Source organism: Rhinolophus sinicus, chromosome 4 (assembly GCF_057876585.1).
Source record: "Rhinolophus sinicus isolate RSI-liver-muscle chromosome 4, RSI-T2T, whole genome shotgun sequence".
Classification (NCBI taxonomy): Eukaryota; Metazoa; Chordata; class Mammalia; order Chiroptera; family Rhinolophidae; genus Rhinolophus; species Rhinolophus sinicus.
In genome coordinates, this window is record NC_142504.1 from 75919943 (window position 1) to 75945422 (window position 25480).

The 25480-nt window shown below is 34.4% G+C and overlaps 1 protein-coding gene across 5 annotated transcripts in view; it reads right to left on the reverse strand.

Moving 5' to 3' along the window:
• Window positions 1–25480, reverse strand: part of ROCK1 (Rho associated coiled-coil containing protein kinase 1) — a 141705-nt gene that overhangs the window by 71164 nt on the left and 45061 nt on the right. For all 5 annotated transcript variants that reach the window (XR_002138132.3, XM_019741231.3, XM_019741232.3 and 2 more), the window contains exons 3-8: window positions 7046–7146; window positions 6355–6492; window positions 3598–3773; window positions 2646–2730; window positions 1274–1418; window positions 838–976 (exon numbers count right to left, since the gene is read on the reverse strand). Coding sequence is in view for 4 of the 5 variants with exons in the window: in XM_019741231.3 (XP_019596790.1) it covers window positions 838–976; window positions 1274–1418; window positions 2646–2730; window positions 3598–3773; window positions 6355–6492; window positions 7046–7146 (784 nt within the window). In the remaining variant the exon portion in view is untranslated. The remainder of the gene's footprint in view (window positions 1–837; window positions 977–1273; window positions 1419–2645; window positions 2731–3597; window positions 3774–6354; window positions 6493–7045; window positions 7147–25480) is intronic.

The following is a 25480-nucleotide window of genomic DNA, read 5'->3' on the forward strand; positions in this document are numbered from 1 at the left end:
GCATATACATTTATAAAAGTATTTCTTAAATCTGGAAGACATCATATCAATGACTATCTCTAGAAGGAAGGAGATAGGAAATACATTTCATTTTATAGCTTTGCACTATGTAGTTAATTTCAACAAGCACATACCGTATATAATTAAATCCTTTTCCCAGTTCTATTGAGGTATAATTGAGAACATTTTAAGATAAAGTGTACAACACGATGATTTGATATATGTCTACATTGTGAAAGGATTCTCCCATCAAGTTAATTAACACATCTTTCACCTCACATATTTATCTTTTTTAGGGTGGGTGGGGGAACGAGAACATTTAAGTTCTACTCTCAGCAAATTTCAAGTATACAATACAGTGTTATCTTAAATGCTGTCAGTTGGAAGATGCATCATCATTTTTCTATCACTAGGGAATAAATGTTCCCAATTAAATTAATACATGCCATTGATTGTAAGATACACTCTATTTTCAGAAATGTTAACATGTTAAAAAAAGAAATCTCAGACTCAATAAAATATACCATCATTTTTATGCTTAACCAAGTTAAAAAGTTAACAATTAAATAAAAAGAATCATCTGGTCTAGCCATCAGAAAACAATATATTCTATCTTAATTTCTTAGATAAAGCAAGTGAGTTGAGATCCAGAAAAGGTATCCAGAAAATCATAAAATTATATTGGGTTTCACTGCCATGCATGATTTTGGGAATGGTAACATTTTTATTCCAATAGTTCAAACATAGGGGCTCAGATACAGACTTTAAAAACTAAGCAGCAAAATGAGAATTTGCTTAGGATAAATAGAAAAAAAACTCAATGTTAAGATTATTTACCTGTCAGTAAGAAAGGCACAAATAAGATTTTTAGCTTCTTTTGATATGTCATTATCATCAGGGAAGGTAAGTGAATTTTTATGGTTCATAATCTTACTGTAAGTTCCAACCAGAGAATCTGCATAAAAAGGTGTATCACCTGAAAAGTCGATAGGGAAAACAAAAGAAAATAAAAAAATCAGTTTCAAAGGCAGAGTCAATGTTACTTGTTTAAAGATTACTAAATAAACATAAACTGAAAACATACACTTAAATATGTAAAAAGAAGTATGTCACAAAGTTGCTTTAATCTTCTAAATAGCTTTTTAAAAGCAAGTTTGGATCAGTTTGTTCCCTACAAACAAAATCAACACTACTTAATGTAATAAATATTTTATACGTTAAGTTTTGGGATGAGTAACTATTTTAGAGGTACACAGAATCCTCCTTTACTCACCTACAAGCATCTCATATAAAAATACTCCAACTGACCACCAATCACATTCTCGTCCATAATAACCATCACCACCTTGAGATTTTAATACTTCAGGGGAAATATAATCAGGTGTTCCAACTGCCGTATCACATCGTACCATACCTTCCTAAAAAGAGTGGCAGGTCAAATTTTGATTAGGATACAAACATAAAGTCTCAGTCATTTAAAATGACTTTAATATAATCTATAGAACTCTAAATCTTTGGGCTATAAAATATATTAAAATGTAATGCAAACTTGACAAAAATGAACAAATAACTTAATCATACACAAACACAGTATAGTCACAATATGCATATGTATACAGCAGTAACTTTTTATTTTGTAATTACGCCACTAGAAAGACACATTGACACATTCCCCCAGTTGTGCCAATATAATGATCTCATTCAAATGTAGATAGCAAGTATATAAACCAATGCAAACTGACTGAGGGGCAAACAGGACGAATCATTTGATAATATTAATATATAAATGATTTAATTATTTTTACTAAAATAGCCATTCAATTTAACAATGCTTAAAACTGAAGAAAACGTATACAAGAATTGACTCTACAAATATAAGATGGGGAGGAATGTGTATGGGGGGGAAAGGGCACAATAGTGTTAAGCATACTGAATATCTAATATGCATATTAACTCTCTCAACAACAAAACAACCAAAAACTCTACATCCTTGTTACTTAATTTAGCTAGTGTTAATGCAACAGAATTATAATTAAATGTTAACACAAAAGTTCTCATGTGTTTCCTTGTAAGCATTAATTTTCCTTATAAAATAATAAATACAACTTCCTAGACATTGTTCTGTAATTAAGTTCCAAAGAATGAATATAAACTGTTTTAACTGAAAATAAAGTAATATAATTGCTACTTCAACTATGTGTATGTTATTTTTTATATAAATAATGAGAATGGGTATCTCTTAAGATTGACTCTTAAATAAGATCTTTTACATGTTAATAAGAGGCCAAGTGAAACATTAAAATATACACACATTACTGAAATCCAATATTTATGAAACTAATTTTAACCCTGGCATTAGTATTTAGTGACTAATTCCATTTCTAGTTACTAATAGTGTATATTATAGAGTTATGATAAAGGATTTAGTAAATCTGGCAATCTACACTTACACTAAATAAAGAGGAAAAAATAAATAGCTTACAAGTTAATAATACAACATGGAAACCATGGCATCAATTTTAACAAAGGAGACACGTCACATCAATTCTGTATAAACCCAGCTATGGTCAGTAAATTCCTATAATATTTTCTTAAAAGCATTTGTCTTGAATTAGTAAAAACTAAATTAAAATCTAATTGTTAACCTTATTCATCTTCATACAAGTACCAAAATCTGCTAACTTCAAATGTCCAGATTTATCCAGCAGCATGTTATCAGGCTTCACATCTCTAAGGGGAGGAAAAAACAACAACCAGTAGAGCATTTCTGAAACAGATCAGACACTGATAAAAATTATATGAGGCAGTTATTTTAGGTCATGTATCCTCAGTCAATGTAGATAAGGCCACTTTTGATCTGTGTGTGCTCTCTAACCACATTTATAAATTGAACTTCAGCAGGGAAACCCCTTCATATTTTAATGCCTCAGAAGAAGACATATAATATTCCCTTTGTTTTTAAGTAGAAGTTGATTCTTCCAGGGAGAAAATCATAATACTGAGAGAGAATAACCATAAAAAAGTGTAACACTTAGATATAAAAAGTAACTGAAACATACTTCTCAACATAAGTACATAAATAACCCCAGGACAGGGACTAAGTCACTTTCATTTTTGTATCCCTGGAATTTAGCACAGCAACGGCACATTTGCATTCAAGTGGTATTTACAGAACAAATAAAATTAATGTAGTAAGTAAATATGACCTAGTCACTAATTAAAAGCAAATGTATTTGTATATTAAAAATTTGTATATAAAATTAATCAAAAGCAAATTAATTTGTATATTAAAAAAATGAAAACTATTTAACACTCTGGCACATACCTCAGAAAACCAGCTTACCATTTTTATTTTTCTGAACACCATACAAAAGCTATATAATCAGATTAAGGGATATTATAAAATACATTTACATCAATATTAAGATGAAATGTTAAAACTACAAATTTCAACGTTTTAAATTCTGAAATACCACTCATGTCATATGGAAGAAGAATAGGTGGATTAGAGTGGGAAATGCTAATCGAATAAAGTTTAAGTACTCTTCAGCTTCTCTCTTCAACAAACGAGAAAATTTAAAGCATTTTTATCTTTACCTATGAATAAAACCCATAGAATGGATTGCGTCCAATGCAAGAACTACTTCTGCAGTATAGAATCGTGCCCATTTTTCAGGCACATCATAGTTGCTCATCAAGTTTACAAGATCTCCACCAGGCATGTATTCCATCACCATGTAGAGGTAACGGTCATCTTGGAATGCATAAAAAAGCTATACAAATACAAAAAAAATTAAGATTAAAACAAAATTGTTTCAGTTAAAGTTGGCAAAAATAACAATACAAAATTGAATTAAAAATTATAATAGTTTCAATACAGAATATACAAGTCTCCCAAGCAAAGAAATATTTTGGTTCTAATTTAAGTTGTGCTTTGGTGGGGTTTACTATTAAATTTATATCAACACTGCAATTCCCAAGAAGTCTCAGCTGTCCTTTATTCGCCGTGTTACTAGGCAATTTACTCATTCTCCCTGAGTCTTTATCACTATAATCCGTTCTAGAAGAATACAACAGATTATATACCTCGTTTGACTTTTATGCTCAGTCAGCATCTGGATGCCTGGCAATTAGCAAGTGCTTAATAAATGTCCAATGAATAAAAGCACAATTAGTCTATAAACAGGGGATATACCCAATGGGGATTAATCACCTTTTAGAATTGCTAAAAAATTAGTGAATATATTGAGGCAGCCGGTTAGCTCAGTTGGTTAGAGCACAAGGTTGCCGGTTTGACACCCATGTGGGCCACTGTGAGCTGCATCCTCCACAACTAGATTGAAAGAACTACTTGACTTGGAGCTGATGGGTCCTGGAATAACACATTTAAATAAATAAAATGTTTAAAAAATAAAAAATCAGTGAATATAGAAAGTACTTAGCACCCCAATAAACTTCAATTAAAAAAACAGAAGAAAGTACTTTGCACAAGAGATGCTCAATAAGTGATAGCAGTCAATAGAAGGAGGAGCAATAACAGCTAACAAAGAAGCAGGGAGAGACCTGGGCAGCAGCTGGAGTCAAAGCAGGAAGAGTAATGTCCATTGGTATGAAATTAGCAAGAATACAAGGAATAAGTGTATTTATTATGTGACCAGGGTTGAGGCTAAAAGAAGAGCAAATTTACAAAAGGACATTTTAAGTAAACATGAGATTAGAATCCAACTAAAATTAATAAACCCTGGAGAAAAAAATGTACCTAATTTAGCTTGACATTTATGTCTTAAAATCTTCCTTTTTATGTTTCATATTTTAATAGTGCTTAGTGATTTTAGTTACAAATTTAGTTGTTTTTATTTTAAAATATATTTTGTGGAAGGTTAAGAAACCAAGTGGCACCTCATGGCTATCCCAGATTAAAGTATACAATTGGGCACCATAATGAAAGAAATACTGTTGATTTTGGTAGCAGTTTACCCTATTTATAGACAATGTATCAAGAAAAACAAAGTCTCAAGTACATAAGTTGTAAATTTAACCCTAAAAGGAACAGTTATATCATGTTTTTTAATTGTCTAAGGAACTGTTCACTGGGCATTTTCTCTATCGGCAGTTCTCAACCCAGTGGTGATAATTATCTCTCCCCCGCTTCCCAGCACAAGGAAACATTCAACAATGTCTGAACACATTTTTGTTGTTGTTACAAGTGGTATGTGGGGGTGGGGTGGGCTGCTAACGACATCACCTGCGTAGAAGCCAGGGATGCTGATAAAAATCCTCTAATGCACAGGATAGCCCCAAACAACAAAGGATTATCTGGCCAAAATGTCAATAATACTGAGCCCAAAAAAACCCTGCTCTACATAGCTGATAAAAACTGAGCAGACATTTCAAGTACAGAAAGTCTCATTAGGTAACTCTTAAACGTTTTCTACATCCTTTTTATCTCAGTTACTACTATGCTTAGTTAGGATATGCTTCATTAAATACTGTAAATAAATCACAAAATACATGTTAAGAATTTAGAAATACTCTAGCCTAGTTTTTATTTCTTTTTCAAACCAAAAGAAGACTTCCCTTTCCCCATATGAAATCTTACATAGGGACCCTAATATATAAAACAGGTGAAAAAAACACGGAGCTGCTCTATTTGAGGTAGAAATAGAAAACCCAGAATGACAACCTACCCAAATTTCTGCTTGTCCTTATGACTGCACCTGCGGTATCTCCACAATTGAAAATAACCAATCTAAGCCAACTTTTAATTTTTGAGGAAGGAAACTGAGACCCAGAGATGTAAATAACTTGGCCACTGCTGCACAGATAGGCCTGTGGTGGTTAAGACTAGGACCTACAACTACTGACTTCTAGGGTATTTTCCTTTCCACTGGAAGCCTAAACCTAATACAATATTATCTGGAGGCCTAGCTTAACTCACTCATCCCTTCATTTTTCTGATTCCTTGCTCTCCACAAAAAGAAAGACAAATAGATAAAAAGACAGTTAAACAAATAAGATCTCATATTTGAGAAAAAACTTAAATTTCAATATTAAATAAAAAGTATCTAGTTATAGAGTATAGTAATTTATGACTTCTCCCAAATCAAAGCAGATTATTTAAATTTTCTAATATTTAAATTCTACAGGAACATAATTATTTTGTTTTGGCCTTACTTTGCTACTAGAGATGATTGAATAAAACTGAATTTAATGATTTAAAAAATAATGGTATATTAAAACATTCTGTAATTGCCAATAAATTCTCTATTACTGTTCTGGAAAATAAGCTAAGCTTCTCAGATATGTTTAGTTACAAACTAGTATATCAATAATGAAACGGTAACAAAATCATACCTGAACAACCCAAGGACTGTTAGCAAAAGCCATGATGTCCCTTTCTTCCCAGAAAAAAGCAGAATCGGATCTCTTAATCATTTCAAATTTGCTGAGAAGCTTCATAGCATACACCTTCCTGGTGGATTTATGCCTTACCTTTAAAATTGAAAATGGAAAATAATGAACTTTGTGTTAACATTTAAATTTAAAGCTCAGTTTCCCAGAACAATTTACTAAATGATTTTAACCACTTGTTAATTTAACATTATTATTCTAGCCACTTTTATTTCTTCTCTTCTGCTGAATTATCCCAACTAGAGAATGTCAAGGCTTTAATTACCCAAAGCAAGTAATACCAAAAAATCGTTGTCCCTGTATTATAGCACATACCCCCTCCTCCACCCTGCTATGTATGCTGCTTCCTATTTATAAAACTTACTATTCCCTAGCATTTTAGACAGTCTAATATTAGGAGTAAGATTTCTCTTTGAATGCTTGAAACTTTTTCTCTACCCGTGAACACCTGGGGAAAATATCTCACATTACTGAATTTGACTCTAGGCTTTCATATCCTTAGGCAAGAATGCCAGAGCAATTTAAATCAACAATTTTATAAAAATAATATTTTCCCAAATAACATGTTAAACATACAAGTGGATTTTTTAAATTTAAAAAAGTTATTGTTTTTAATCTCATTAAAATTACCTACCAATTGAACTTCTCCAAATGCACCTCTGCCAATTACCTTCACCACTTCATAATCTTCAGCTTTCATTCGTAAATCTCTAATTTTATTTATTGTGTCTTTATCTGTATGAAAAGAAAAGTTTATAATTTTAAATCAAAGAAGCATTAAAACAAACTGTTTATTTTACATTCAGGTTCTTGAGAAACACAATGAAAAACAAAAAAAGTTAATTAAGAATTACTTAGTATATAGTAAAATGTAAAGTTATAAAACAGAAATGTTCAATGCATTAAGAATTGTCTTAAACAAGTTCTAGAATGACTTCACTCTAGGATTAAAATGTTTTCATTAAAATCTGACCTAAGAGAATGTTTTAGAAAACAATTATACTATAAATACACACTGAGGATAATTAGTTACTTCCTGCTATTTTAAGTACACATCAAATTTGAATTGAGAGACCATGAGTAGATATTTTAGATTAATAAAAATTTTCTTTTTATCAAGTCAGTTTTGATGATCCTTTAAAAAAGATATAACTAATTTAAGATACCAAAGGCAAACATGCTAAAGAATCACATACTTGTATCATTCATTACATTCCTCTATTTGAACTTAGATTTTTTTAACTTAGAACACAGTGGGAATCACTGCAATTATTTATATAAACCTGTCATACTACAAACTACAATAATTTACAAATCCCCACTGGATAGATATTCTAATTCCTAATTTGGTCATAGATTAAAATAGGGCTATTTTAATCCACATGGGTCAACATTGGCATGAGATTACATGGAAAAGCTTCACATTTCAGAGTTGTACAAAATACAGGACAGCTATTAAACTTAAGTTCTAGTTCCTAATAAAAGCTGCATATAATATTCTTGTCTTTCTTTTTAAATGCATATATAAACCCAAATGTTTTGTGTACATTATGACCAATAAATACATGCAACAGAGAGCACCTATTCACACAGGGATAACATAAAACATAAGTACATTTAATTTTAGGTTACATATTTACTGCAAGATGCACCAGAAAGATATAGACAATAATCAATTAATTTACTGCATAAATATTTGTGTCTGCCATATAGGCTCTATAGTAATCACTGTAGATAAATAAAGACAACTTTAAAACATCGTTCTTGCTCTTAAGGAGTTCAAATTAGCAAATGAAACCGGAAAAAAAACAATGAAAACAAATTTAAAAAATAAAAAACCAACAAGGGACATAAGCACAGATTGTGGAGTACTAAGGAAGACACTTAACCCAAGCCTGCCTGGGAGGAAGATAGCTAGAAAAGGCTTTCTGGATATGATGACACCTGAAACAAGTCAAAAATGAAGAGTAGCAGTTAGCCATATGGGGAAAAGAAATGAGAGACTACTGTAGGCAGATGGGCAATATATAAGCAAAAGGCACAGAGGAACTGTATAGAAGAAATTCTGGGTTGCTGGAGTATCAAGTTTCTGGTAAGGATTTGGAGGAGTGGCTGGAGAGCCCCCGACTAGTTAAGGAGCTTGAAATTTACCTACAGGCCAGTAGTTATAAAATTATTTAATCATCAAAAATATTTTTCATAATAATGCTTAAAGCAGCTTAATATGTAAAATAGATACAAGAAAGGTCTGAATCAGGATAATGTATTATATAATAACCTTTGAGTTGAGAAAGGATCCCTGGCTCTGGTTATACAAAGTTTAGAGCCATAAATAGGTTTTAAAGTCTGTAGTTTGATCTCAGAAAATACATCTGCTGCAAATTTGTGTGGGAATGAAGATCTTGCTTCCTGTTAATTTCTGACAGCACAAGAAGTGTAGAAAGCATTACTTGTGATTCAAACAATATTAGTTGTCAAATGACTTTGTTACATTTAACTTTTGTGTAAAAGTGCTATTTTGTATTTTAATTTTAGGTTGAATTCATTAAGAAAGATCAAACCTGGAGGAAAAACTTACTCCCAAAGTCTATCAGTGTTCAATGAAAACTCAGTGACAGTTGAGAGTGGTTTTTCTCATTCAGAAAAACCTTCATCTTGTTTCTTATCTTAGCTCGCACTTCCATACAAAATACCATAGACTGGGAGGCATAAACAACAGACATTCGTTTTCTCCCAGTTCTAGAGGCTGGAAGTCCAAAATCAGAGGACCAGTATGTTTGGTTTCTGATGAGGCCTTTCTTCTAGGCTTGTTGGTTGCCGGTGTCATCGCGTGCTCACAGGACCAGGACCTCTTCCTAGTATGCGCACACAGATAAGGACACTAATCCTATCTTAACAGAGCCCCACCCTTATGACCGCATTTGACCTTAACTGCCTCCTTATTGGTCCAATCTCCAAGTAGTCATATTTAGGGTTAGGGCTTCAACATATGAATTGGGATGGGGGGATGCTTTAGTCCATACGTCAAGCGGGGCAGCCTGCGGGGTCTCTGGTCCCGCTCCTTTGTTGTATGGGGCGGCCTGCAGTTCCCACTCCCCACATAAGAACGCAGGATATGGCTAGGCCAAAAAGGAACACCCACGGAGCCATAGGTAGGGGAGTCATACGTCTATGGTCTCACTGGAGGCTGGATTCACACAACATGCGACCTGCTGTCGCTTTCTGCCAACCGACTGACTCTCTCCTTGACTTCCCTCCCTAACGCAGCGGCGGCAGTTATATTAGTGGCCAATGGCTCAAGGGCCACAGCTGACGGCCAACTAGCCACAGCTGACGGCCATCTACTACCCGAGCCAGCACCTTTCCACGTGAGGCTGAGAGCCTGGAAACTGCTGTCTGGGGCTGTCCCCACACCATAGCAATCCTCAACTAACAAAACAAAATACAATAAAATGTTAGCATTGCTAAACCATCAAATTTGCTGTATGTTAAGATAAATTGGGATGTTCAGCTTCAAATTCTGACAAAATTTTAAGATTTGATGATTTGATGGTTAAGTCCATGAGTGCGTGATATTTATCATTGACATTGTGGTTCAATAGCACATGATAGGTTCAAATATTTTCCACAAAATACCTGCTGATGTAGGTACTTTGAATATACAATGAATAAATATAGGCTTAAATACCTTGTTTTCACAAGCTTTGTTAGTTTGGCTAACTAAGGCTTTTTCTGCGCCTTGCATAATTTTAACTACCATCACTTGTAACACATCTCAGCAGACTCCACTTCAAGTTGTACTCAGTGTTTTCTCAGCTTCTTTAATACTATTCTTGCCTGTACTTGTTCCATGCAGACTACACATTCAGGATAATTCTTTAGTCACTTCAAACTCAGTATTGACTCCTCAAATGAACAATAAGAATCAAGGAAAATCAAATTGTTTGCCTTCTTTTTTAATTGACTATTGATGTTGCTCCCAATGGCCTGAGTTCTTTGAGCAATAGGTTTTTGCCAAAAAGCTGTTCTTAAGGAAGTTTTTCTCTCTGTATGTATTTGTTTTGCTAATGCAAGGACTCACCAAATGACTTTCCCTGCCTGGCTTATAAGCCACTTGTAAACTTACAAGTTACAGCCTCATTTTCCTTTTTTATTTTTGGAAGAAAATTCTGCTATAATGAGATATTCCATTTTAAGTTTTCTACTTTTTTTTCCTGATTGTTGCTTTCCTGTGAGTAGGAAATACTATGATGAGTATGTACTCTGGGTGACGTCAATATACAGTATATGAGGTTTGGCAATTAAGTTCATGAACTCCTTCTAGAAAAAGTGTTACACACCTCAATGCTGAATATCACTATGGTCACCTTCGAAGTACTTCCCTTGGGAAGCTACGCACCGACGTCAATGCCTAGTCCACCCTTCAAACAATTTTGGAACTCTTTTTCTGGAATGGCCATCAGAGCTGTCATCGTATTACCCTTGATGTCCTGAATGTCATCAAAATGTCCTCCTTTCAATATTTTCTTTACCTTTGAGTAAAGAAAGAAGTCATTGGGGGCCAGATCAGGTGAGTAGGGAGGGTGTTCCACTATAGTTATTTGTTTATTGGCTAAAAACTCCCTCACAGACAATGTCATGTGAGCTGGTGCATTGTTGTGATACAAGAGCCAGAAATTGTTGGTAAAAAGTTCAGGTCATCTTTTTCACGCAGTCTTTTCAGCACTTCCAAATAGTAAACTTGGTTAATTGTTTGTCCGGTTGGTACAAATTCATAATGAATAATCCTTCTGATATCAAAAAAGTTTAGAAACATTGTTTTGACTCTTTGATTTGGACTGACCGAACTTTTTTGGTCGTGGAGAATTGGCTGACTTCCATTGTGCACTTTGACACTTTGTTTCAGGGCCGCATTGGTACACACGTTTCATCACTAGTGATTAAACGGCCCAAAACATCATCTTGCCTCTCCAAAAGGTCTTTGCAAACTTCAACTCTCCTTTACTTTTGTTCATCGGTGAGCTCCTTCGGGACCATTTTTGCATATACTTCTCTCATGCCAAGATTTTCAGTGAAGATTTTTCTGTTCCTCTATCGATGTTTACTTGGTCTGCTATGCTTCCCACAGTCAACTGATGATTTTGATGAGCAATTCGATGAATTTTTGCAATGTTTTCATCAGTTCTGCTTGTTACTGGCTGCCCTGACTTCTCTTCATCAGTGATACGTTCTCTCTTCTCAGAACAACGTTTAATCCATTTGTATACCACCATTTTCTTCATGGCATTATCCCCATAAACTTGGACTAACATGTCCCTGATTTCACTTCCACTCTTGCCAAGTTTAACAAGAAATTTAATGATTGTTCATTGCTCTAATTCGAGCTCAGACATTCTCTCACTGGCACACAAAAACATGCAACAATAATGAACACCACTCATCAAGACACCGCCACATATCAACATGAACACAGCTGTGAGATGCTGATATATCAAGGTTATGAAATCTTACCGAATTGTTTGTACAGTGCCGCCAATGTAAGTGCATGGTGGCAAGTTCGCAAACTAATTGTCAAACGTCGTATTGTATCCTTGTAGCACATCTATAGTATTACTTTATAATAAACACAATGCTTTGCCTCTGTGCTCAAAATGACAACATTCAAAATTCACCTTCACCCTTTTTGATATGACTCAATAGGTATGCAGTGGCAATAAAAAAATAAATAATGTGGTATGGTGATATACATGGACTAGTCAAGTGGTAACTGCGCCACTGTTGTTTACAGTGTGCTGAGTAGCAGTGTGAAGCAATGACATCACATGATTTCTGTCACAAATACTCAACTCAATCATTGTAGCACAAAAGCGGTCATAGACAATACCTAAAAGACTGAGCATGGCTATGTCCCAATAAAACTTTATTTATGGACACTGAAATCTGAATTTCATATAATTTTCATGTCATGAATTATTCTTTTTCTTTGACTTTTTATCAATTATTTAAAAATATAAAAACCACTCTTAGCTCATGAACTATACAAAAACAAGTGATAGGCTAGAGATGGCCTGTGGGCTATAGTTTGCCAACCCCTGCTTCCATGGAAACCCAGCCCCTCCAATGGAGGGCACCATTTTTCCCGCAGCTCTCAAGTGGTGACCTCTCCTCTCACGTATGCCTTATACCACTGGCCCTGAAAGTAGGACAGATGAACTCCACTGCCACCTCTTTACTCACACCCTAAATCTGCCAGTTTTGGTTTTCATTTTATTAGATTATACCTCCCACTACCTCTCATTGCTGCTGTACTCCACTGACCCTTCAGTCATCACATCTCATTACTAGATAATTTTAATTCTTGATTTACTGATCTTCTCTTCAGTATTCTCCTGTTTTAATTCTGAAGGATTTTAATATATCCATAGATGATATTTCTAATAGCCTGGTCTCTCAATACCTTTAACTTCCCTCCTGCAATGATCTTGTCCTTCACCTTATCTCAGCCACTCATTTCCATGGTCATATACAGGACATTGTCATTGTCAGTAATTATAATCCTACCATAATTTCAATTTCAAATCTTATACTGTCTAAGCACCCCCTTAGCTTTCCTGCTCACTCCCTCCAACAACTCAACTCCAAACATCCCCAACCCTCCCAAGACATCCAATCTACTGATCCTGTTCCATTTTAATTGTACCTTACTGAGCTGATAACTTTTCTTTCTTACCTACCCAGGTTAAATTTCATGGTCCATTTTTATAGTCACTCGCTTGCATACACCTGCAATGTCCTGGATCTCATACTGTACTTAGTATGGCAAAACCATGATCCTAGTTAAACCCAACTCTCTTACTAATTCTACAAAGTGTGATTGAAAAATATGGTAAATGTTTAAATAAAAAAAATTATTACAGTAAAAGACACATTGCCATTAATCCCCCTCACTTTGAACACACTTGTCCCATTGTTCTTGCTACTTTCTGAAGCAGTTCTGGAAGTCCTCTTTCGTGAGTGTCTTTACTTCATCCTCCATCATGACAACGCTCCATGTGACACATCATCTCTGGTACAGCAATTTCTGTCAAATAAAAGCATTCCAGTGTGTCCTCATCCACCTTATTCACTGAAGCTGGCACTGTGCGACTTCTGGCTCTTCTTCAAAGCCAAAATGACCAAGAAAGGAAAACGTTTTGAATTGATTCAGGACACTGAGGCAGCCACGACAGTGCAACTAAAGACACTCATGAAAGAGGACTTCCAGAACTGCTTCAGAAAGTGGCAAGAATGATGGGATGAGTGTGTTCGAAGTGAGAGGGAGTATTTTGAGGGGGTTTAATGGTAGTGTGTCTTTTACTGTAATAATTTTTTATTTAAACATTCACTCTATTTTTTGACCATGACTCGTATGTCAGCCACCCAAGCTGTTCAATATATCTGGATAAACACAAAAAATCATATTGACGGATTCCATTTTAAATTCATAATCACAAACATAAAGCGGGCCCTTAATTATGCTTGGCAATCATATATTTCCCTAGTCTATTTGCTCTCCCACTCTGCTAGAAACTTCATTTCACATTATCTTCTCTCTTCTCAAACCTCCTCTCTGATTGATCCTCTTTCATTGCTAATGAACTTACTGGCTGATACCCTGAAACAAATGAAACAATCAGAAGAAAACTGCCACAGAATTATAATTATAAATGTTTTTCCAACTAACAGCATGTGCCCTCATATATTTGGTCTTTCACCTTTTACTATAGAAGAATACTTCTATCTTACATCACTCCCTCCACCAATGATGTCATTCTTTCACACTAATTCAAGGACATAGCTCCATCAATCCTCCCCTTTCTCCTGTATCAAGCTTTCCTCTTCCTAAGTGGATTCGATCATGCTATTTTCATTCCTGTCTTAAACAAACAAATATCTTGATCCCCTTTATCTCACCAGCTACTACCCATTACTCAACTCCACTATAGCAAAATTCCTCACAAGTTGTCTACACTTTTTGTTTGTAAATCACTCTTATATTTGCTCTTAAATCCACTTTGGCTGGGCTTTGGCCCTTACTTTTCAACCAAAACTGCTTGTCCAAGTCATAAATAACCACCATGTGGCTAAATCCAATGACCAATTCTCAGTCCTCATCTTGGTATGTCAGCGGCTTTTGACACAATTTGATCACTCTCTCCTGGTACACTTTCTTTACTTGACTTCCAGGATCCGACATTCTTCCAACAATACTAAGAGTTTTGTCTTTTTTTCAATCTCAGTGGTTTCTTCTCAGTTGCCTTTGCTGGTTCCTTCTTTTCTCCCAGATTTCTTAACATTGAATCATCTCAAGGCTAGATCTTTCATAGTGCTCTCTTCTCTACCTATACTCATTTCTTTGGTGGGCTTTCAAAACCATCTACATGTCAGCAGCTCCTAAATATTTATCTTTAATCCAGAACTGTCTCTTAACTTCAGATTTATATATTCAGTTACAGACTTGAAACATCTCAAATTTAATGTGTCTGAAACGGAAGAGATGTTCTCACCCAAAACCTCTATCTAGGATCTCCATAATTTCAGCTGAAGGCTCTATTTTGCTTGGGACGAAAACCTAGAGATCATTACTTTTTTCTTCTTCTTTCTTATACTACACATCCATTCAGGAAAACATGAGGGCTCTACCTTTAAAATATATCTTGAACCTGGTAACTTCTCATCCTCTACACTACCATGCTGGACCAAGTCACCATTATCTCTTCCTTCGCTTATTGAGATCACTTTTGTGTCTATCCTTGGCTCTCCATAGTCTATTCTTAACCCAGGGTGATATTCTTAAAACACAAGTCAGATCACGTCACTCCTCTGCTCAAAACGCTTCTAATGTCTTGTCATCTCACCCAGAGTAAAAGTCAAAGATCTTACAATGGTCTACAAGACTCCACATGATCTAGCCTCCTGATTCCCTTCCTTCTGACATAATCCTACTGTTCTTTGCTTAATTCTCTCCAGACACAATGGCTTCCTGGATGCTCCTCAAACATACCAGGTACACCCCTCTCTTTAGGCCTTTGTACTGGCTGTTTTTCTGTACGTCATTCTCTTCCCTCAAACATCTGCATAACTAACTCTCTCAACTTCTTCAGTTCTTTTCTCAAATATCAACTTTAGTGCACCCTACATTAGTCACCCTAACTAAAACTGCAAAATTCTGAGAACTTCCAATCTTTCTTATAATGTTCTATTTTTCCCATAATTATCAACCTCTTTTTTGTTATTTACAAAATTTGTTTCATGCAAAATAAAACTTGCAAAATTATAAATCTAGTAAGCTCTCATTAATTCTAAGACCAATAAACAGGACTGGGAGACCATCAGACTCTCTTACCAATGTCTGATTGTAAAGTGCATTGAGCCAGGTGATGATGGCAGAAAGCTAAGATTCAGAGAAGTGAGATATTAATGCACAGCACAGTAAGTAAGAAATAAAATGGGCAAACTGAGTCAGAAATAGACACCATAAAACTTGACAGGCCACTAAAAAGCTAACTGGTCTCTTAAATAATCACTATTGTGCAAAACAGGTAGTGCAGAAGGGTTGAGAATTTAGTTTCAGAGTTATCAGAACGATTTCAATCACATACAGACTCTTTGATGTAACTTTCCAGAAAGCAAATTGACGGTACTCTTAAGAGTCTTGGGGGAAAAAAAAATCACTCTATACTCAGTAAATTCTACTTCTAGAAATTCATCCTAAAGAAATTAGATATGATGTGGAACTAAGATTTCTATAATAAAATGTTTTTTTAAAATGTAAAGATTAAGTAATTTCATATACATATAATAAAATATTGGGCAACATTTAAAATTTTGTTGAAAAATTACAGAATGATGTTCAGCAAATAATGTTAAGCAAAAAACAAAATAAACTGTACATGGTTTATGAACTCAATTTAAATATATACAGATAGATAGATAGATAGATAGATAGATAGATAGATAGATAGAAAAAAGGCCAGAAAGAAATATACCAAAATAATAACTGCAGTCATTTCTGAGTGTAGTGGGATTACAGATTATTTTATTCATCACATTTTCTATATGTTTCAAGTTTTCTACAATTACTCTGTTGCTTTCTAATGAGAAAAAGATATATTATGCCTAGCCTAAAATCCTAGACTGTAAAATACACCATAATTTCAGGTATCACTATAGACAGTAAGACGTATCCCGATTGTTAAAAAAAAGAAAGTTTTTTAAAATGTCAGAATAGATCAAATATGGTAATAAAAGCTATGCACAATACACCTTTTGAAGAAAATGCTGCTACTCTCTGCCTAAAGAAACCCAATATACCTTGCATATTTTTGAGTAGTCAAAGCAGCCTTAACAAGCTCTAAAGTTATCTGGAAAATTTACAATGTGATATTCAATTACATAAAAACCTGATTGTTTCAATGCAATTATTATTTTATGCCCAACTCTTCAAATAGAATTCAAGTTTTAGTAAGATGTGTGATGTTTTGCCAGTGTGTACACACACACACACACACACACACACACCAGAGTTTGAAAAACAGATCAGCCAAAAAACTCCAAGCTCCTCAAGACAGCATAGAAAGGCTTTTAGGTCTTGTTATTGTCCGATTCTTCAGTCTTTTATTTCTAGACTCTCTCCTCAACAATGCTCTAGCAAAGCGATTCTTGGCAGTCGCCTGACAGTCGTACTGCTCCATATCGCCATGCCTTTGCAGGTGCTGATCACCAGCCTGAAATGAAATGTCCCACTTTATTTGACAAGTTACTATCAAACAAGATCTAATCCTGAATCTCTTCCTCAGCCATTCCTGACCCCCTCAAGCACATGGGATGACTCCCTCCTCTGGGATGCTACTATTTCCCTATTATTTCATCGATCAATCTGGACTGGAGTTGTCTGTTTCTTCTATTTACTGTAGTTCCCATTTCCTTAAGGATAAAGACCATACTTCAGTTATGGGCATGTCCCTGATACACATATGTGCTCAATGATACTTATTAAAATATTAAAAACATTTAATGTTATTGTTCACAAATGGAGACAATCAATTACATGAAGCTCTTATCCATTCAGGAACAACAGAAAAGCCACATACATTTACTCCAAAATAATAAAAACATATATTTAAAAATCAATCTTAGGTTTCTGAAAATGTTGCACACAGAATTACATTATGAACCAGCAATTCTACTTCCAGGTATCTACCTGAGTGTAACGAAAACATGTCCACACACAATTTTGTACACAAATGTTCATAGTGGCATTATTCGTAATAGCCAAAAACTAGAAACAATATAAATGTTCATCAACTGATGAATGGTAAACAAAATGTTGATATATGCATACAATAGAACATTTTGCAATTAAAAAGAATGAAATACATGCTACAACATAGATGAAACTTGAACACATCGTGCTAAGTCCAAAAAGCCAGTCACAAAAGACCACATAGTGTATGATTCCATCTATTGGAAATGTCCATATTGGCAAATCTATACAGACAAAATAATCATTGCCTAGGGCTAGGCAGCTTGGGGAGAAATGAGGAGCAGCTGTCAATGGGTATGGCGCTTCTTTTTGAGGTGATGAAACGTTCTAAAAGTGACAGTGATAATGGTTGCACAACTCTGAATACAAATAAAACAATTAATTGTATACTTTAAATGGGTGAATTTTATAGTATATAAGTTATATCTCAATAAAGCTGTTTAAAACAACCAATCTTTGGTTTGGCAGTGATTTTTACATATGATACCAAAAGCACAATCCATAACAGAAGTAACTGATAAATTAGACTTTATCAAAATAAAAAAACTTGGTCTGTGAAAGACAATTATGTAGCCTTTTGAGTCTACAGGTGGAGTTTATTGATCCCTATTCCCTTGAGTGTGGGTGGGACTAGGAAGCAGATTGCAAAGAGTGAGGTAGGGAAAGGGAAAACAGTAACTTTCCGGGAGAGAAGACTGGCAGACGACACTACCTTAAACCAAGTGATAAAGGCTAACCCCAGTATTATTAGAAAACATCAGGCAAACCCAAATTGAGGGACGTTCAATAAAATACCTAACCAGTAATCCTCAAAACTGTCAAGGTCATAGAAAAGAAGGAAAGACTAAGAAACTCTCATAGACTGGAGGAGACTGAGGAGAAAAGGCAACTAAATACAATGTTATTCTAGATTGCATTCTGGAACCAAAAAAAAAAGAAAAAGATTAATGGAAACATTGACATTTGAATAAAGCATGTAGTTACTAGTAATATAACAATTTTAGTTTCTTAGTCTTGTCAATGTACCATGGTTATGCAAGATGTTAACATTAGGGAAAGTGGGTGAAGGGCTTACAGGAATCTCTGCTATTGTTGTAGCTTTTCTCTAAGTTTATTGCAAAATAATGTATTTAAAAAGTAAATAAAAAGGATACTTAACATTTCTTTTGAAAAATCTATCTGGGAAGCATTTGAGATCTTGCTACCGGCACATGTCCTCAGTTAGGCTCAAATAAACTCTTATAAAACTTCTCTACAGTTTCAACACTTCATACATCAACATTTACTTGGCACAGCCCACAGGATTCCAAAGAAGCGTACTCGGGAGCCCCTGTGGACCGGACCAAGTGCTAGGTACAACAGCAAGGGCTCAATGTGCCCCACATGCTTCCCCGCTTCTCATCAGGTGAACTGGGGTGAGTTTCTCTCAGAATTTTGGGCGTCCTTTCTTTAAATAGCAGGCCATGACTTTATTTGAGCTATTTTAAGAAAATCCTTCAGATGGATAAGGGTTGAGAATACTCGGAAAGGGGGAAAAATGGGTTGCTGTTTTAATTTTGGCTTTTTAATTGAAAGCCAATTTACAGAGAGTCTGAACAAAATCTTTGTTGGTTAAATGAGACTGAACTATCTTGAGCTCCAAAAGAGAAAGGACATTTGCTTCCCCAACCCGAATTGTCAATGGGGTTATGATAGTTCAGAACCCCAATTCCGGAGTGGCAGAGATGGGTGCTGGGAGTTGTCCAGTGCGGTAGTGTAGCCCATCCCAGAAGCCTGCAGGAACCCTGGGAGAAGGGCAGGGCACCCTGGAATGGGGGGGGAGGGAGGGAGAGAGAGAGGGAGAGAGAGAGAGAGAGAGAGAGAGAGAGAGAGAGAGAGAGAGAGAGAGAGAGACAGACAAGACAGAGCAGTCCATGCCTTTGAAAAAGTCTCAATGCCGGTAGTGTCTGGTAAGCTCTCACTGGCCCTGGCTCAGGTATTCTTCGGTGACTTAAGAATTTTGTGGGGTTTCCTGAAGAAAAATTTCTTCTAGGGTGTAAAGCAGTCCTATAGGGATACCCACTAAATTTGGCTTGTCTGGAGACATGCACATAAAGGCTGGTTTTCCCTAGAAGTTTGTTCAACTTTTATAGATCTCAAAATTAGCATGGAAAATGGTGCCTCTTACTGTGTTTCCTCGAAAGTAAGATCTAGCCAGACAATCAGCTCTAATGCATCTTTTGCAGCAAAAATTAATAATATAAGACCCGATCTTATAGTATAGTATATATAATTATAATATATTACATATATATTATAAGAGCTGGTATTACATTATATTATATTATTATTACATAAGACCCGGTCTTATAGTAAAATAAGTATATATTTTACTTACAGTAAAATAAGACCAGGTCTTGTATTACTTTTTGCTCCAAAAGACGTGTTAGAGCTGACTGCCCGGCTAGGTCTAATTTGGGGGGAAACACAGTAGGCCAACAAGGCCCACCAGAGTCAGCCTCCCATTTATAACTAAGATGTCCAAGATGAGGATTCTTAGATACTTCTAAATTAATTTTTGCATACACAATTAGAAAAAATTAGGCAGAATGCATGGGGGAAAAACATATTAGAGACTGTCTCAGAACTTAAAAGGCCTTTTCCCCTAAGCTAAAATGAAACTATGTAAAAGGATTTAGATAAATAGATCAACCTATGTTGTTGTTTAGGTGTCAAACCTATTCTCTGAGGTATTAAAAATGGCTGTCCTTTTTTTAAAAGGGGTAAGGTCATTTGGAACTTGACGTGGAACAGATATAAATTGTAAATGCCTCTAGGGAAAAATTTGGATCCAACTGTTCTTTCATAAACTAGTGAGCTTTTCTCATGGCTAACAGATCTGTGTTTGTATGGTAAATGTGAGATAATTTTCTACCTCTGGATGGTATTAAAATTAATTTAAAGGCAAGTGCTTGTAAGAACTGGGTAGTCTAAAATTCTCGAAATATAGAAACTAACTCAAATGCTTTCCAAGTTCACGTGATCTAAGATTAATCCTTAGTAAATAAAAGCAATTTTACGTTTGCTGGTTTAAGTAAAACAGACATGTCTTTATTTTACCTGGGTTTTACTTAAGTCCATGTTAATAATTAACTTGTGTATCTGTGAAAATGTTTCTAGAGATTATAAAATGTCCAAGCTAAAGAATGCTAATTGATAACTTCTTAGTTTTTGTTAGACATTGAGGTTTTAAGGGTTAAAATTGCAATACATGTAGGAATAACTGCGGTATTTCAGAAGTGTTCCTAGAACACCTCAAAAGATTTGAAATTGCATGGGAAACATAAAATAAGTGATGAAAACTTCTAGGATATATTATATGGGTAAACAATGGTTGTAAATTAAATGAATAGTTAGGGCTATGGGAAACCAAAGACTGCTGCTTGGTTCTTCCCAGCCTCACCATTTTTCGTTTTTTTCATTCCTTCATGCATCACAGTACATTTAAGCTGGACTCAGATGAAGGAACTTATGAGCTGACATTACTGAAAGGAGACATCTTACACTATTGCCAAGGTTTGATAGAGTCACTTTAAGAAAATGCCAAGTTGTTAACTGCTTCCTTTCACAGGGAGCTCCCAGGAGACAAAGATTTCAAAGATCACTGACTACCTACCTGGAGGTTTTGTTTTTGTTTTTATTTAGAAAGGACATAAAATAAGAGACTCTCCAATCTCATTGGAAGGGACCTTATCAGGCACTTAAGTGTGAGTGGACATGTATGTACCCTTGTCCCTGACACTCAACAATGGACACTGAGAAGTTGGGATGAGAAGCTGCTGACATCAGAGGTAGACAGCTATCCCAAGACACTGACAAGGCCTGTTTACCTATGGATTGATACTGAACTCAGAGCAATTTTGTTTGCCTTTACCTGTCTGCTAATGATATTAGTCATAATAATAGGTATACTTGTTTAAAAAATCTATCTGACTGAGTGATACTTCATTTGTAATAACTTTAAACATGACTTTGTAATATCCTAGGTCATACTGCATAATATATTCAATTTCATGGCTCCATTAAAAATTCTAACTTTTATACCACCTCATGGTATAAAACTTCATTTTGGCAATATATATAAAATGTAGACTGGATACAACTTTTTGATTCTGCAATTCCTGGAATTCACGGCAAAGAAAGACAAAAGCAAGTATATCAAGTTGTATGTACAAGAATGTTCATCACAGCCTTATTTATAATAGTGAAAAACTGGAAGGAATCTAAGTGTCCACTATTACAGAACACTTTTTAAAATTATGGTGTACATTCATTCAATGGAATATATGTATTCATTATTCTAAATGTGTTACCTATACATATTGATATAAAAAGATATTTTGTGAATTGCTTTTCAATGAACACACTGGACAGCTGACAAGAGTTCTACTGATTTGTATTTGGGTCGTTCTAACTTTTTGCTCTTACAATATATATTTGCTATGATGAACATTCCTGTATATTTGCAGAGCCATTTTTGCAGGATACATTTCTTTAAAAGGATTTGCAGGATACATTATGCTCATGAACATTAGTTTTAAAATATACTGTACAACTGCTTTCCAAAATGACTGCACCAACTTTCACTCTCGCTTAATATTGAACTATCCTAGATATTATTCTTTTTTATCTTTGTCATTAGACTGGGGTGGGGATGGGAGCGGAATCTTTTTCTTATTTTAACCCAGACTTCTTAAAATATTAATGAATTTGTTCAACTGTCAACTGTTCACTGGTCATTTGTTTTTTCTCCTTTATACTACATATTCAGTTACTTTGTCCATTTTTTGTTTGTTTGTTTGTGTTTTTGTTGATTGGAAGGATCTCTTCATATATTAGTAATATAATTCCATTAAATATGCTGCAATTTTTTCCAGTTTGTCAGTGTTCTTTAATTTGTTTTTCTTGATATGCCAAAATATGTCGATGTTTCCTTTAGCTTCTAGCTCTGATATCCTGCTTTTAAAAAAATACAAGGCATTCCTTACTTGAAGACTATAAACATAATACCTATTATTTTCATTCAGTACTTTGTTTTTATATTTGTATATATTAAGGAGACTGAATTCAGTTTCTCCTCATATCAGTATCCAATTGTCTCAATACAAATTACTGAATACCTTTTCCCCAATGACTTAAGTGCTTATGCTTAATTTTCACATAATAAAAAAAATATGCTTCTAGACTCTGTATTGAGAGAGATGCTCTATTGGTCTTACGTCCTTCAACAAAGTACTATTTTTCATATACTTCAGTATCCAGTTTGAAAATATAATTTCAAAATATTATGACTACAATCCTGCACCCGCCCTCCTCCAATGGAAATTACATTCACCACTGAAGTGTTAGAGTTACCGAACTATGCAAATCATTTATAGACTTTAATAAAAGCAAAAAAATTAAATATAACAAAACCCTACTACACTTCAATGCTTTCTGACTGGTTATGTCCCACACAAATGTACTCTTATACTACGTACCTTAACAGTTAGTTATGAAGAAGAAAGTTTTTAATGCCCCTACAAAATGGTATTTTTACTTTTTCCCCCCATCTGTTGAGAAGTTTGAAACTGGAATTGTATACTAATCACAATATATGGTCAATATAATCTATTTATATCCTCCTCCTCTCAAGAAACTTATCCTTTCAAATGCAGAAGTAAACAGTGTATAAAAGATAGTATATAAATTTTGTGGTTTTCAGTATTTTTGTTCCTTAGAATACCTCAAAAAGTATAGAGTTCTAACTACATCTAAATTTATATTCAGAGTACCTGAAAAACATCTTTAATTTTACTATAGATAATGCAGTACTCATTTTCAATATTACAATACATGATTTTACAAATCTAATGAGAAAGCTGAAACTAGCCACAAACATTAAAATGTGGGCTCTTATACAAGTCATAAAAACTTTTGATGTTTTGTTTAAATTTTCATTACACCTTAATTTAAAATGAGAAAAAAGTTTTCCCTTTTCTATTGAGCAATATGTACCTTTTGTGCAATTCCACAAGGAGTTACGGTAAACATAGTCCAACTGTTTTTACTTCCTGGGATTAACAACAGATTCATGAGTATCAGCAGAACATTCTGAACTGAAAAGACTATTTCTCCATTACTTTTTAAATGAAAGATAATTACTGATTTTTAAGCATCATTTAGTGAATAGCTAATTCAAAGATAACACTAACATTCAACTACCATAATCATTTTTAAAATTCAAACATTATGGAAAAATAGGTATTTTATGTTTTGAAGCAAGCCAGAATAAGGACATATTAACAATTCAAGATGAGGGAAAAGCAGAACAAACTTTCTAATGATCATTACTGCCTGTTTACATATAAATAAACTTCTAATTAAATGTGTGTATCCATGAAATCTCATTTTTGGAAGGAATTTAAGAAAGTAACCAATTAGAGAAAAGGTTAAACTCCATTTTATGGAAAATTAAAATATCGTATGGCTGGTTATCAAATATAATTACTTGGAAAAATTAACAAAAACTTCAGATACAACCCTTTTTCAATAATACATGAAATTTGCCTTTTAATATAATGATTTACTCTTCACAATGACAACCTAATAGAAACTTTTGAAAGAACTTTATTTTCTACATCTCAAATGAAATTATTTTGTTCTTATTGTGTGTGGCTTGTTGATTTATTTGTACACTTGTTTTTGATATGACTGTGTGGTGGCCATCTTTTTACAAATCACTATTCTGAGAAAGTTTAAGAACAATGACTAAATATATCAACTCTATGCTAAGGGGTTACCTTTGGAGATGAAGACATGAGACCCAAGGTTTAGACTGTAATTTAATATTTTATTTTAAACAAAAGACCAGAAGCAAATAGGGTAAAATGCTAACTATTAGTTTAATTGTGATGATGGGTATAGAGATATCCACTATATTATCAATATATTTGACATATGTGGTAATCAAAAATAATTTTAAAAAACTAATGATCATGTACAAACTCTACCAACAAAGGAATACGTTTTAGATCATCTTTAAAAAGTCAGCATTTAACCTGAAATACATTTAACAAATATTTAATGAGTACCTAACATTCAGTCAGATTTGAGAGTAAAAATACAAATGTCCTGTTCAAATGACACAATCTAGTGATGAAGGAAGGAGAAGAGTAATGGATACCAATCAAATAACCATACAAATAAATATAATCTAACTGTGATAAGTGCATAACATGCCATGAAAGTAGACATCCAGAAACAGAATACCTGACCTAGCCCAAGGGGTTAGGAAACTAAAGTGAAGGCTTATTTGAAATTTAAAGGATGACTCCTTTAAGTTAGATGGGGTTGGAAGAAATTCTAGGAAGAGGAAAACAACATCAAAAACATCTTGTGAAGAAGGTATCAAGGTACTTTCCAGGAAATAGATGTAAACTGTGTGGCTGAGGAGGAAATGAGGAGAGTAGTTAGATAAGAATGGAACTTGAAAGGTCATACAGTGCCAGATTAAGAAAATCCACAGAAAGGCTGGAAGATTTGAATTAATCAAATTTGCAATTAAAAAAGAATCTGGCCATAATGTGGGTAACTAACTGTAAATGGGCAAAAGTAGCTGCACTGTAACTAGATAGAAAATTTACTGTGATTATTCAGGTGGAGATGGTGAAGCTTGAACAAGAGCAGTTGTAGTAGTAAATGAAGAAAAGTTCAAGCCTCTGTCTGAAGACTGTCACTGATAAG